At 37.6% G+C, this 14,326-nt stretch overlaps 1 protein-coding gene across 4 annotated transcripts in view; it reads left to right on the top strand.

Annotated features, from left to right (window-relative positions):
- Positions 1-11,023, top strand: part of LOC103033101 (leucine-rich repeat-containing protein 75A) — a 51,938-nt gene extending 40,915 nt beyond the window's left edge. For all 4 annotated transcript variants that reach the window (XM_022665747.2, XM_022665748.2, XM_015601361.3 and 1 more), the window contains exon 5: positions 7,125-11,023. In XM_022665747.2, coding sequence (XP_022521468.2) covers positions 7,125-7,686 — 562 coding nt within the window. In that variant the 3' untranslated portion in view covers positions 7,687-11,023. The remainder of the gene's footprint in view (positions 1-7,124) is intronic.
- The last annotated feature ends 3,303 nt before the right edge of the window (positions 11,024-14,326 follow it).

The following is a 14,326-nucleotide window of genomic DNA, read 5'->3' as shown; positions in this document are numbered from 1 at the left end:
GGAGGACCAGTGAGTTTTTCTTTTTGCTTTCTCGGTCACATGAAGATCGCGTTCAGTAGCTCCTCCATTTCCACTCGCTGTTGTGTTTACGTGGATCTCCATGGAAACAGGCACTCAATGTAACGCCAGACAAATAGGATAGACGCTTGCCGAGTAAAAGGTAAAGACTGGTTTATTTACATGGCAGTAGACAGGATAACACAGCCAGAGAACAGGTAGAACAACACTCACATTGAAGCCAGGGAGACAATCCGATAATTCGACAAATCCGATAAGGGCAGAGACAAAAGGCAAAACCCGTAATACAGAAAAATGGGTCATAACAAAAAGGCAGACACTCAGTACGCAACATGAGTCAACAATACCTCGCAAAGTACAGACGCTGACTGAAACCTATATATACAAAACTAGAATTACTATGAATCGGAACTTCCTAGAACACAGGAGACTCTGTACGGAGGAGCATAACGCGATTGTCGTCATCGCCAGTGGATTTATGGGAAATGGAGTTTAGGAGTGTAAAAGGAGAGTCTAGAGACGTGACACTCAAAGTGTAATTATGCCTCGTGGCAGTGGACAAATAGCTATTTTATTAAACGCGAGGTGATGAAACTCAGAGATGTGAGTCCGGACGGGAATAAAATTACCGGAGGACCAAGGAGTTCAGCGAAAAACAGTGGATAATTCAGCCTGTAATTTTCTCAGAGGATGTCTGAGTAAAACACGTACATGGATGTTTTGGACGGGAATAAAATCACAGAGGACCCCCATAAAAGAGAAAATTACCTCAGAACCCCCTGAGAGACTAATCCTGTCCGGATGGGGCTTAAGAGTACAAACAAACCAGAGTCTGTTTTAAATTTATTTCCAAAGTTGGAGCCAGCGCTTAGACAGCAGTGCCACTCGGACAGCAGTGCCTCTTTTTTCTATCATATCTTCTGGAACTAATAAATCATGAAGTGTTTTAGATCAACCCAAACTCAACAGCAACTTTCAAACGCTGTCATCTCACTCTATCTTTCTATTTCTCTCCCACACTCTTCTCTTTCGCTCTCTCTCTCTCTCTCTCTCTCTCTCTTTCTCTCCGTCACTCTATGAGTCATTGTGTTAGTGTCCGTCTCCCACAGAATACTGATAGCTTCCAGTCTCTAATGGCTGAGACCACAAAGCCCATAGATTTTTTGTCTTCGCTGGTAAAAGCCGGCCTTTATTGGGAAAGCCTTCCTAATTGTGTTAGTATTGACCAGCAGGCTGACAACTTGCCCTTTCAACAGCGACTTTTCAATAATTTCAATCTCAGAAATGCGTGTGTGTGCATGTCTGCTTGTGTGTGTGTGTGGCATATGCAAGGAGAGTTATTGCTTCTCTCTCAGCTAATAAAGACTTGCTGTGCGTCTGTGTTTGGCACGACTTCGGAGATGAGCCTCACATGAAGACTGTATTTAGTCTCCATTGAATGATTGGTCCACCAATACTGGACCAAAGTCTGAATCAAGGTTCATGTTTTGTTACGTTGTGTACATTTAGTCCAGTGTGATTTGGTTTCATACTGTGATATAGTAAAATGTTAGTGTGTTAATGGTAGTGTTGTAGGACGCGAGTCTGAAATCGGTCTCAAGACCATAATCGAGTGGCCGAGTCCTAGTCCTCTGTCTGAAAAAAACTAAAAACTGAACTTTTTTCTATCATTACTAAACATCAACAATCATTCAAACAGACCAAATCAGTCCTTTTTCTGTGTGCCTAAAACCTTAGTGACGAGCTAGCTAACACATTTATGTTACCGGGGAGAGAACTGAAGCTAGCGACAAGCTAGCTAACCTTAGCGATAAGCTAGCTAACACACTAATGTTACCGGGGAGAGAACGAAAGCTAGCGACAAGCTAACTAATCTTAGCAACGAGCTAGCTAACACATAATTTTACCAAGAAGTGAACTAAAGCCAACAACAAGCTAACTAATCTTAGCGATGAGTTAGCTAACAAACTAATGTTACCTGGGAGAACTAAAGCTAGCAACAAGCTGGCTAACCTTACCGACAAGCTAGCTAACTTTCCTTGGGAAAAGTGCATTAGTTTTGACATTAGTGCTGGGCGATATGGGAAAAGTCATATATCACGATATGGAATTTTTTACATCACGATAACGATATTTATCATGATATACCACATTTAAGTATATTTTCAGATATTTTTTTATAAAAATATAACAAAATAATATAATTTCTTACTTTTTTCCAACTTTATTTCAAAGTGACATTAAACCCACCTTTTTACAAATGAGAATTACTACCTTTTAGTGCAGCAATATATATATAAACCGGCGTGTCCGCACACATCCGTCAAATACCGTAAAGCAGCATCACGTCACAAAACCACATAATGAAGCTTTTTTTTATATAAACCGAGTCTATGCAAAGTGACCACGGCAATACATTTCATCATAGCCTACTTTATATATTTGCATGAATAATTGATGAAATTACTGTAGAAACGATAGGGACACTTTTCTATCGTCCCTGTCATATTTATCATCATATCGCACAGCACTATTTGACATTAAGTCATTATATTAACATGTGAATGGTGAAATAATGCAATATGCACTGGCATGCCAAATGTCATGGGACTTGGAACTACCTAGATAGCAAAAATCACTAATTTTCCGCCAAGTAGCATAAGTCCAACTCTGGCTGGAATCTAGGTCCGATTCTAGCCCAAATGCTCAGCTCACACGTGGGCTGAGTTCTTTATGTATCAGCATCTCCATATTCTGAGTATAATAGGACAATGAGCCCAAACCACAGGGCCAGCATAGTACGAGTATAGTACAGGAATGGGCTCCTTGCACTCACGGCTCTGACGCATTTCCGTTTTCAAATAATACGGCTCGGACGTTTACGGTTGTATTGTTTACATTCGCCTGTATAGGCAAAACGTACATTTTTACTAGCGAGAGGTCAAAATGAGTATCCAGCGTGAAGTTTTCAAGCCGTTTTAAGCACTGCTGTGTTCCTTTTTGCACGGCGTCTGCTAAGTTTTATGGAAGCTTTAGGCTTTCATAGCTTCCCTGCTCAGAGTGATCTAATAAACAGTGGCTAATGAACATTAGTCGGCACCACTTTACCATTTCGCCGTATGAAAGGTCTGTAGCAAACATTTCATACCTGGTTAAATCAAAAACGTCAGAAGCTTGGAGACGACTGGCAAAGCATGCAGTGCCACTGCTTGGAATAATTGGAATATGGAATAATTAACGTGACAGCACCCATGCTCCACGTGTTTGGGATAGGAGATCAGCTAAAGGTACTTGCCTGAATGATCCACCACCTAGCATTTTTATTATAGCTAGATATTATTATTATTATTATTATTATTATTATTATTATTATTATTATTATTATTATTATTATAGCTAGCATTATTATTATTATAGCTAGCATTTGTATTCTTATTTTTACTATTATTATAGCTAGCATTTTTATTATTATAGCTAGCATTATTATTATTATAGCTAGATATTATTATTATAGCTGGCATTTTTATTATTATAGCTAGCATTTGTATTCTTATTTTTACTATTATTATAGCTAGCATTATTATTATTATAGCTAGATATTATTATTATAGCTGGCATTTTTATTATTATTATAGCTAGATATTATTATTATTGTCATTATTATTATTATAGCTGGCATTTTTATTATTATTATAGCTAGCATTTGTATTCTTATTTTTTACTATTATTATAGCTAGCATGATTATTATTATTATTATTATTATTATAGCTAGATATTATTATTTTTACTACTACTATTATTATTATTATTATTATTATTATTATTATTATAGCTAGATATTATTATTTTTACTACTACTAGTATTATTATTATTATTATTATTATTATTATTATTATTATAGCTAGATATTATTATTTTTACTACTACTAGTATTATTATTATTATTATTATTATAGCTAGATATTATTGTTTTTACTATTATTATTATTATTATTATAGCTAGCATTTGTATAATTATTTTTATAATGATCATTATAGTTAGAATTATTATTATTACTAGCATTTTATTAGACTTCCATTTGATAACAGAAGAAACTAACAACTGTCAGTAATGCACCTAGCAAGCTAGTTAGCTATACTAGCTAATGCTGAGCTGTGTGGGCTAACGTAAAATATAAGAAAAAAATCTTCGTAGTTGTGTAGGTATGAAGATGCATATAGTTTAAAGCCTTTCTCTAGCTTTCTAGTGGTAGGCTTTACTGGTCTCCTCGACGTTGAGGTTAATTTTTAGAAGCTCTTGTAAACACCAGCTGATAATACTGCCATAGCGAGTGTATTAGAAAATCCAAACAGGAAACGCTGGAGCAGCACTGATGAGAATGCGGAAGTAGTTGTGCAAAGAGCGCATTAGCCCTGCACCTCTCTTTCTAACTCTCCAGTTACAAAGAACACTACAACAAATATCGCCACACCTTGTCTTGCCATGAGCATGCTGACCAGTGTATAATCACACAATCTCACTTGCAAGATAACACCTCACAACTTATATCGGTATAGGTGTTCCCAAGCCATTCACTAAAGTAACACTAAATAACATCTTCTTTACACTTCCACTTTCCTCTCCGTTCATCCCTCCATCCTTCTCTTGCTCTCATTCATACATATCAGAGCATACTGCAGCTGAAGACAAACAAATAAGACAGAACAGCGCATCCTGTCCGTGACTCATCCACATAACGCTGCGATGGAAACCCACTCCTTGTTGTTTACAGTGTGCAGAGAGGACTATTTGTTCGAGCATGATTTGTGTTTCCCTTGGGGGTGACCTGTGCAGGGTGTGTGTGTGTGTGTGTGTGTGTGTGTGTGTGTGTGTGTGACTGAGAGATGTTTGTGGGTATGGGTAATAAACTGAGTATGTGTGTGTGTGTGGGTGTGCATGTGTATAAGGGCAAAGGCCTACATGAGAGAGAGTGTGTGTGGGTGCCCCTTCTTGAATTGAAGAGATTGAAGAGAAAAGTGTGTGTGTGTATAAATAAGTGTGTGTGTTTATGTGAGCAGTTATATTATGTGTGTGGGAAGTTCTTATAAGGTAGGAACCATCATTTTATTTTTTATTTTATTTTTGGGCTTAGTGCTCAAACACTGAGTGCTCCTGCTGCTTTGCACTTTCGTACACACACACACACACACACACACACACTTTCAAATGCCTCTCTTCTGAGTTTATACATCCTACTGTGACACCATCTCCGTACGAGTGTGGAAACTGTCTCTCCTCAGCGCCAATTAGCTTCTGATGCATGTGCTGCTCTGTCCTCTCTCATTTGTCTTCTGCTGTTTCTCACTCATACCTTTTGATGTTCTCACTTTCCTTCCTCTGCCTCACTGTCTGCAGGTTTGTGCATGGGTACACATGCTTGTACACTGCAGTCAACGCAACGCAACATGTGCAGTCACCTGTTTAAAAAGTGTTCCCGAGTGGCACACCTGTCTAAGTATTCACCCTATTATCTAGAGCAATGTTTTTGCGTTTCCTGCTTAACTACGTCAACTCACCTGTTAATTGGTAGGTTTTGTAGATTTGTTAGAGCAGGGAATTCTGTAAACTGTGCAGGACTTCGAGACGTGTTGTTCACACCGATCAAGAGATAAAAAGAAAATTATCCAGTGACCTTGATCCTATCCCATTTGGTGATTAGTGTTCTTCTCCTAGCGTGTTGATTTATTGAAAGTCAGAGGGCTTGGGCAAAAATAAAGCAGGCAGGTTCATGCTAGAGTTTAGATTATCTGCCTGACCCGATGCGTGACCCGAACCCGGGCTGGGTCGGGCCGAGATATCCCAACACTTTCCTTGGGCCGGGCCAGGTTGGGCTCAAGATAATAGTCTGTTACTTAGGTGTATATTTTATATAAAGCTATGGCGTGATAATCACAATATAGCAAAGTAACAAATCCAACTGTGTTTTAAATAAAGTTGCACAAGGTCTTTTAATAACGCAGCTCTGGCACATTCTTGTAGCCTAATTTATCGATGTTTAGGGCTGTGGATCATTGTTCGCATTGTTCATGTTTTAATCTTTTGGAGATCTGTTATTAATAAACCCTTTTTTTTTAAATAATAGGTCTATGCTTCTTCAGTTTTGCAATGTTAAAATTGGGCTCGGGCTCATAATAACAGTTTATAGGGCGGATCAAGTTGGGAAACAAGCGAAAGGTCAACAGGAAACACTATGACAGGAATTATGCTCAAAGCCCTAGTAATCATACACAGAGACTTTCCAAGAAGTGGTGCAACTCAGAGTCCTTATTAGTTTTCATTGAGTTTCAGCTAAGACTTTAAAGAAGCCACAGCTAATTTCAATACCTCTAAAACAAATACACACCCACTGAAAAAGCGCATCTGCATATAAAAACATGTCTCTCTTGAATGTGTACTTTAATTACCATATTTTTCACACTATAAGACGCACTGGATTATAAGGCCAAACTATGTGTGAATGTTTCATACATGAGGTGCACCGGATTATACGACATTAGTAAGGAACAGGGGTGTTGCCATGTTTCCCTTTTAATTCAGCAGGTCTTGCCTACATTTCCAGATTTCCACTAAGGCTGGGCACAGCAGATTTAGCATCACCAGCTAACGGTTCGTCTCACGTAGCTTGTTTAAACATAAACATGAGTAAACATTCAGACTACAGTCCAAAATACTTGAATCTAAACAGAGAAAGAAAGCTAGCATTAAGTGTGGTTAGCAGCTACTGCTGCTCCAGCAGTGTTAGCCGGGGTTGGCAGCAGACTACAGGCTGATAATACTCACCTCTGAATGGTGAAAGAGCTAGCACTTAGCATGGTTAGCGGCTAATGCTAATACTGCTCCAGTCTCAGTGCTGGAGAACTAAACTGAAACTCCTGTATAAGTCTGTACTTCAGCAGAGTGGCTTTACTGCTCCTTAATACCTGACTGGTAGAATTCATACATAAAGCGCACCGGATTATAAGGCACACTGATGTTTTTTGGGAAAATGAAAGTCTTATAAGTATAAAGTATGATTTGAACTGATATCTGATCTAATATTCCCTCGTTTTCTCTCATTTTCTCAGTCTGAAGGTGGTTCTCTCCGCCCCTCCTGCCGGCGGCACGCTTGACCTGTCCGGCCTCCCCCTCTCGTGGCGGGACATGGAGCGTCTTGCGGTTCACTTGCAGCACCATTCGTCCCGTGTGCGGAGTCTGGAGCTGAGCTTCACTGAGCTGACGGACGACGCCCTGCTGCTACTGCTGCCCACGCTGGCCTCCCTGCCAGCACTGGAGAGCCTGGCACTCAACGGCAACCGGCTGACTCGCGCCATCCTGCGCCAACTCACAGACGCTCTAAAGGACCCAGGCAGCTTCCCAGCACTGGCCTGGGTGGACCTGGGCAACAATGTAGACATATTTTCTCTACCGCAACCGTTCCTGATGGGCCTGCGCAAACGCTGCCGCAAGCAGGGCAACCTGCCCACCATCCAGGAGCAGGGCGAGGTCCAGCCAGGCGAACCCGAGGAGAAGGGGGGTGGTGTGAGGGTGTGGGCTGGATGCGGGGCATGCGGGAGTGTCAGTTTGGATGATATTGGGGAAGAAGAGACATCCACGTGGACTTCAGGATCAGCTGATGAGACAGGATGACGGTGGGGTTGGTGTGTGTGGGAGCTGACAAGTGACTTTTATAGCAGGTTATGTAACATTGGGACTCCAGTTGAGACTCCAGGTGGGCATTAAAGGCAGTACTGTAATTATCCTCATGTTTTTAGAATCAATTTGATTTTTAACTCTATTTTTAATATTTTATGTGTTAAAAAAAATATTGCTGGGACTTGGACTCTCCACCACCGCCATCTGTGATTGGGAGTCCAAGAGAGCATAATTGGCCTGAATCTTTCTGGGCCCTCTTCCTCTTCTTCACTCTTCTAGACAGTTTGATGGTGGCCAATGCATGCATCTGTTAACAGATACAACATAACTGGCAGCATGTTCCTGCTTTGCGTCCAATGATTCTGGGTAGGCTCTGGACCCACCATGACCCACACGAGGAACAAGCAAATGAAAATATGGATGAATTAACTAATGATTTCATTATTGCAACATGATTTTACACTGACATGCCAAAAGTCTGAATTCATTCTCTTTTTTTAATTTATTCCTAATTTTCCTCCATTTTTTTACCCCAATTTAGTTGGATATTGGATTGGATATGCCCCATTACTAGTGGGGCATATCCTATCACATGACTGAGACCCAGACTTTTCTTGGTGTACACTGTTAATTTCTCCTAGTTATTTTTGGAATAAGTAGGACTTATCAAATATAAAAAATAAACTTTGTCTTTGTACAAGAAGTCGTTTTTGAAACAAAAAAAAACCAAACAAACAAAAAAAAAAAAACAATTTGCTCATATGAGGACAATAGTTTATTTTAACATTTAAATATTACCCTTGCCATTTGGGATCAGAAGAAGAAAAGTAGTCCAAAAACTAAATTTTAGCTTTCTACAGTAAGTAAATAAACTATTTACAAACATAAAATTGGATGAGACACACATGTTTTTAAGTGGACATGGACAGTATACACTTAGCAGATATTAGAGTGAGACAGGATATAAGTACAGCAAAGAAGGGAACAGTAAGTATTAGATGGTACTTCTTATGATGGGCGGAGCCACCACATACATTTCTCACACGTACTTATTGCTTGGTGCACAATTAGCATGAGGGTCAGACAGCCAGCCAGCAGGGTCAGCTATGATTGTGGATTTTTTATTTTCTATGCTTTTTTCTTTTTATATAATCACACAAAGGCTGTCGCTGCCGATATGTGGATTGCGGAGATTGTAATTTATTCGTTCATAAATTTTTCATTGACTTATGCGAGAGCTCATGATTGGGTCATTAATTCTAGCGAGGCCGAGGTGCACTGAACCATAACTGTAGCACACGGCCATATCTTAGTGGACGTTAATCAGAGCTGTCTGAGACCGTTATATTTCAGCCAGTAGCTGCTGCAGTTTAAATACCCTCAGCCAATAAGGTGAGGACAGTCATCAGCAGCCAGCCAATAAAATACACTGTTAAAAACTGTTAAAGATCCATTATTCATTTTCATTTAAGACGAAGGGTATAGGGTGCCGAGTGGCCAGTGGTCTAAAATGCTGCCACTTTGATTGGGAGATCGGGTTTGAATCCAGGTCATGCAGCTTGCCATCAGCTGCCGGAGCCTTGAGAGAGCACAATTGGCCTTGCTCTCTCTGGGTGGGTAGATGGCGCTCTTTTCCCTCATTACTCCTAGGGTGCTGTCGATCAGCACAAGTCGTCTGTGAGCTGATGTCTCAGAACCGAGTCGCTTCGCTTTCCTCCGAGAGTGCTGTGATGCTACTCGGCAATGCTACATCTTCACATGTGTTAGAAGAGGCAATGGGAAAAAACTGTAGGATATTAAAGAGAGTTTATACTGCTTTTGTTGGAGTAACAGGCTCTAATGTCCAGCTGTGTGGATTTTATTGTATCCAGCAACAAGAGTAATGAGATTAGTGAGGTCAAGATGTTGCTCATCCCTAAAGTATTGGATGGAGCTCCATCAATCCTTCTCTAGCCCACACCTGGCATTAGGCATGGTGCCAGTATAGGTGTGTTTTTTCTGCTCCAGAGAGTCCTATTCTATTAGCAGTACTTCTCTACAGGGCCTAGACTAACTGTATGTGCATTTGCACACGTGTGTCAGCAATGAGTGCATTTTTAAAGTAGCTAAATACCACAAACATTGGGATATAGTGTATATTAAAGCAGCATTATGAGAAAATTGGTATATTTGCTCCTGTGTTTCCCCTACAGGTAGAGAGTGTAATTCCCTTTTACACTACTATGGTAAATATAAATTATAGCAGTAAGTTTAATTAAAGTAAAATTTACTGATGATCAGTGATGGTTTGGAGAGACATGTCATCTGCTGGTGTTGATCCACTGTGTTTTATTATCAAGTCTAAAGTCAGTGCAGTTTTGTTTTCCCACAAAATCTTACAGCACTTCATGCTTCCCTCTGCTGCTGACAACTTTTATGGAGATGCGGATTTCATTTTCCAGCAGGACTTGGCACACTGCCCACACTGCTAAAAATACTAATTGGTCTTATATAATATTCAAATTTTCTGAGACACTGATTATTGGGTTTTCATTGGCTGTAAGCCATAATCATCAACAATAAAATAAATAAACACTTAAAATAGATCACTCTGTGTGTAATACATCTATATAATATAGAGAGTTTCACATTTTTAACTGAATTACTGAGATAAAGTAACTTTTCAAAGATATTCAAATTTTTTGAGATGGCCCTGTACAGTACTTACTGTTCAGAGGTTTAAGGCATCTTAAGCACATTATGTAAAAGTGTTTTCACTGTAGAAGCTCCAGAAAATTGGTTCATATAATGATAACTATATATAATAATACTAGACACTCTTGAGCCTTGGAGATGTTTTAATGAACACAGTGATTTGAAGCTACTACTGTCTTTATGAATGCTGTTTTGTGTTTATTCTAATACTATAGTTTTACGTTTTTTTAATGGAAGCGTACTGTACAGATAAGCAGATTTTACATTCTAACTTTTCCCAGTGCCTGAAACGTAAACAGTAGTGTGTAGCGTATTTCATTCCCAGAAATCATTAGGCAATATCTGATTGGTTTACAGTGTATTAAGATCATTTTTTAAAATTAAATTGATTGAGAATGCCTTGTGCCTGCCTTTTTGTGAGGATGCTGCGATTACAGATGGACTATATACAGCACATCCTTTTTATTCAGATACTCTCTACTACACAACGCCACAACTGAAAGAGACCACAGGGCTGCTAATGAGAGCTGTTGAATGAATGTGTATAATGTTTGCTCTGTAAATATGATGAACTTATATAATATTATATATTGATATGGAATACATTCTTTAGTATTAAAAATTGATTAATTGTAAATACATTGTGAACTGACTATTTTTTTTTACAATAGATTTGTGTCTAAGGTTGTGTGTGTGTACATTACCAGTCAAACGTTTGTACACACCTTTTCATTCAGTGTTTTTCTTTAATTTATTAATAGGTTAATATTAAAAACATAAAAATAATTAAAGAACACATATAAAATTACTCAGTAAACAGTAATAAAACTTTTTGTCCTCCACATTAATCTCCAGATCTAAACCTGATGAACTGAGTTGGTGATTTGAGAGGATTTAATTGGGATGATCTGGAGCTTCACAGCGTTTAACTAAATTTAATCAAAAAGAGTTTTGATGGATTTAATATTAATTAATAAAAATATTTGAGTTGAAGTCACTGAGCAGTTTGTTTATACTGTGTCTGGTCATGATTAAAAAGGTCAAATGACTTCTGCTGTAAATATTTTAAGGCCACAATACACAATTCTGTTCTAACACACATTATTAAAACATATATTCAAACATATATCAACAATTTCTTCCATTTACAAAGAAAACAGTTGTTTTCTTTACTTTTTTGACTCGTTGCAAACTTATATTTTTATTTCTTCATTCACAAAATCTCTTAAAATTGCTCTTAAAATAACTTATTTCCAAGGTTCATACACATTTAAACCAACAAATTTCCATTATATTTTTACATTTCTATGCATTCAAGGCACTTTTTCATGACCATACGATTTTTTTTAAAACATCAGTGCAGACATGAACAATAAAACCAAAAACCAACTAAAACTATAATTAAATAATTAAATAATAATTAAAAAATAATTAAATATAATTAAATTGATTATAGTGTGCCTAAAATGAATCTGATAAAAAAGTTGATACATAATTCTTAATAATAAAATGTGTGTCAGATCTTGAGAGCTTCATTGTATAGGTCTAAATTACTGAATTAACTCTGAGCTGATGTAATTTGTTAGCTCAAAATAGATTTTCTTCATCGATAAACAGAAACACAAAGATTTGTTGACCACATTTCTGTGACTTTTCCAAAACTGTCTGGGTATTTTTATTTTTCCAAAACTTATCCTGGAAATTGCTGTTTTCAAATTCCATAACTTTTCCAGGTTTTGCATGACCGTACGAACCCTGAATTTCTCAGAGTAGGGAAAAATCATATATTTTTATGTATGTTGTTTTAGCTGAAGCTTAATATTATTTTTTTTAAATGTACAAATCATAAAAAGAAAGAAAAAAAACACATTCAAAGAGAAGAGGTGTGTCCAAACTTTTGACTGGTGCTGTATTTTGAATACTTTAAATGCATCCTATTTCACCACCCGGCTCGGTTCAGATTTTTTCCTCTGAAATGTGCAGTAAGTGTGTATATCAGAGAGTGTGCAGTGTGTGAGGAGAGGATTTGGGAAATCTCATTGACTGCAGTATTTAGAAAAGCTGCCGCTCTGCATGTCTTTAATATTGAGGCTTTAAAGTTGAGCTTTTTGGTGGAACTGCACACGTTCCTGATGTGTTTCCTACTCATTTCACTGTGTTTCAACTTTCAAAAGAACAATAGCAACAGAGCAACAGAGCTTTTTTACAGCATTTCTCTAAGTTCTGATACATTTAACCTACAGTTACAGTTGCAGCTTAACATCAGTGGTTGGTGTGGTGTAGTGGATAACACCACCGCCTGCCAGTGAGCTACCATGTGGGAGACTGGGGTTCAATTCCTGATCTGGGTAACTTTGCTGTGCTACAGCAATAGTATTCAGTATTACTCTATTACCTTGACCTGTATAAGTTGTGAGGTGTTATCTTGTGAATGAGGTTCAACCAGGTTTGATAGAGCCTGAAAGGTGGATGTTACAGACTTTTAACATTCTTTAAACCATGTGTACTGTTAATACATCTCAGAATTACAGATGGGAAAAAGTACAGAAAAATTGTAATTAAGTAAAAGTACCTTTACTTTGCTCAAATACTACTCAAGTAAAAGTAAAAGTACCCATCTAAAAATCTACTCGAGCAAAAGTAAAAAAGTAAAGTAAAGTAATTTAAAATGTACATAGTTACATAGTTACTTTTAATTATTGGATGTAAAAAAGTACAAAAATCATAAATTAAATAGTTTTTAATGAATTATTATTACACATTATAATTTTGATCTTTCAGGCAGTATTTGTTCAGACCAAACCATAACACATTTTCAAGAACAAGTGTCATAGGTTTCTATGATCCATTTTTTTTCTTTACTGTTAAAAAGTTATGGTCATATATGTGACTATAAACTGTATTTTTGTAGTTTTACATGTCATTGTTATATTTTAACTTGCCATTGCTATGCTCTAACTGCTATTTACATGTTTGGTTTTTTAACATTGAAGCAGATTGTTTAATTATAAAAATATTTACCACCACATGCTTTCACAGGTTTGATGTGGAAGTTTAGAAAGCTGACAGCTCTGTCCGGTGGGGCACATTTTGCATTGCATGTGGACGTTATTGCCTCGTTATTCCACGGGTGAGCATCCCTGTGCCGGCACATGCTCGCCAATTTATTTATTTTTTTCGACAGCATTTTATTTTTTACTCAGTAACAGGGAGTTTTCCAATGTAGTGAAGTAAATTACTTGTGTCAAAATGTACTTGAGTAAAAGTAAAATTACCTATTTTAAAAGCTACTTTAAAAATGACAAATTCCTCATAAAATGTACTCAGTTACAGTAATGTGAGTAAATGTAATTCATTACTTTCCACCTCTGCTCAGAATGCATTATCACCCACAGTGGACAGTGCAGTGTGTGGGTGGTAACATTCGTGACAGGTGGTGTCTTGCAGGAATTGTCTTAATGAACAGAAAACAAAACACTTTCACATTTAATGCAGGAGATCCCACACACATATACTGAAGGTTGTAGTTTCCATGGGACATGGAAAAAAAGTGCAAAGGTGATAGGACATGACACTATTGTCATCTGTGTCAGCAAAGGGTTAAGCAACTTAAAGGAGCAGTCCCTAATATTTTTTTATTTTATTTATTATCTTATCATTGTCCTGGTGGAAACATCCCTACAACATCAAACATGTTTTTTCTAAAAAAAATTGTATAAATTAACAAAATGAACAAAAAAAAACCTTAAAAATACACAGAACAAAGCAATTTATTTACATTAACCTGTAATAAAAGGTCTTCTCAATATGTTCTGTGCAATTACATATTCGCACCAGTGAGATCTCTAGATACCCAATTCCTCAAAACGTACACACTGTCACTTTGAAGTAACGGAATGCACGCTCTGTGTAATTAGACATTTTCACCAGAGAGCTCTCT

The sequence above is a fragment of the Astyanax mexicanus genome, chromosome 1 (genome assembly GCF_023375975.1).
Source record: "Astyanax mexicanus isolate ESR-SI-001 chromosome 1, AstMex3_surface, whole genome shotgun sequence".
Taxonomy (NCBI): Eukaryota; Metazoa; Chordata; class Actinopteri; order Characiformes; family Acestrorhamphidae; genus Astyanax; species Astyanax mexicanus.
The sequence above is the reverse complement of the archived record's forward strand: the minus strand, read 5'-3'. Positions and strand labels throughout refer to the sequence as shown.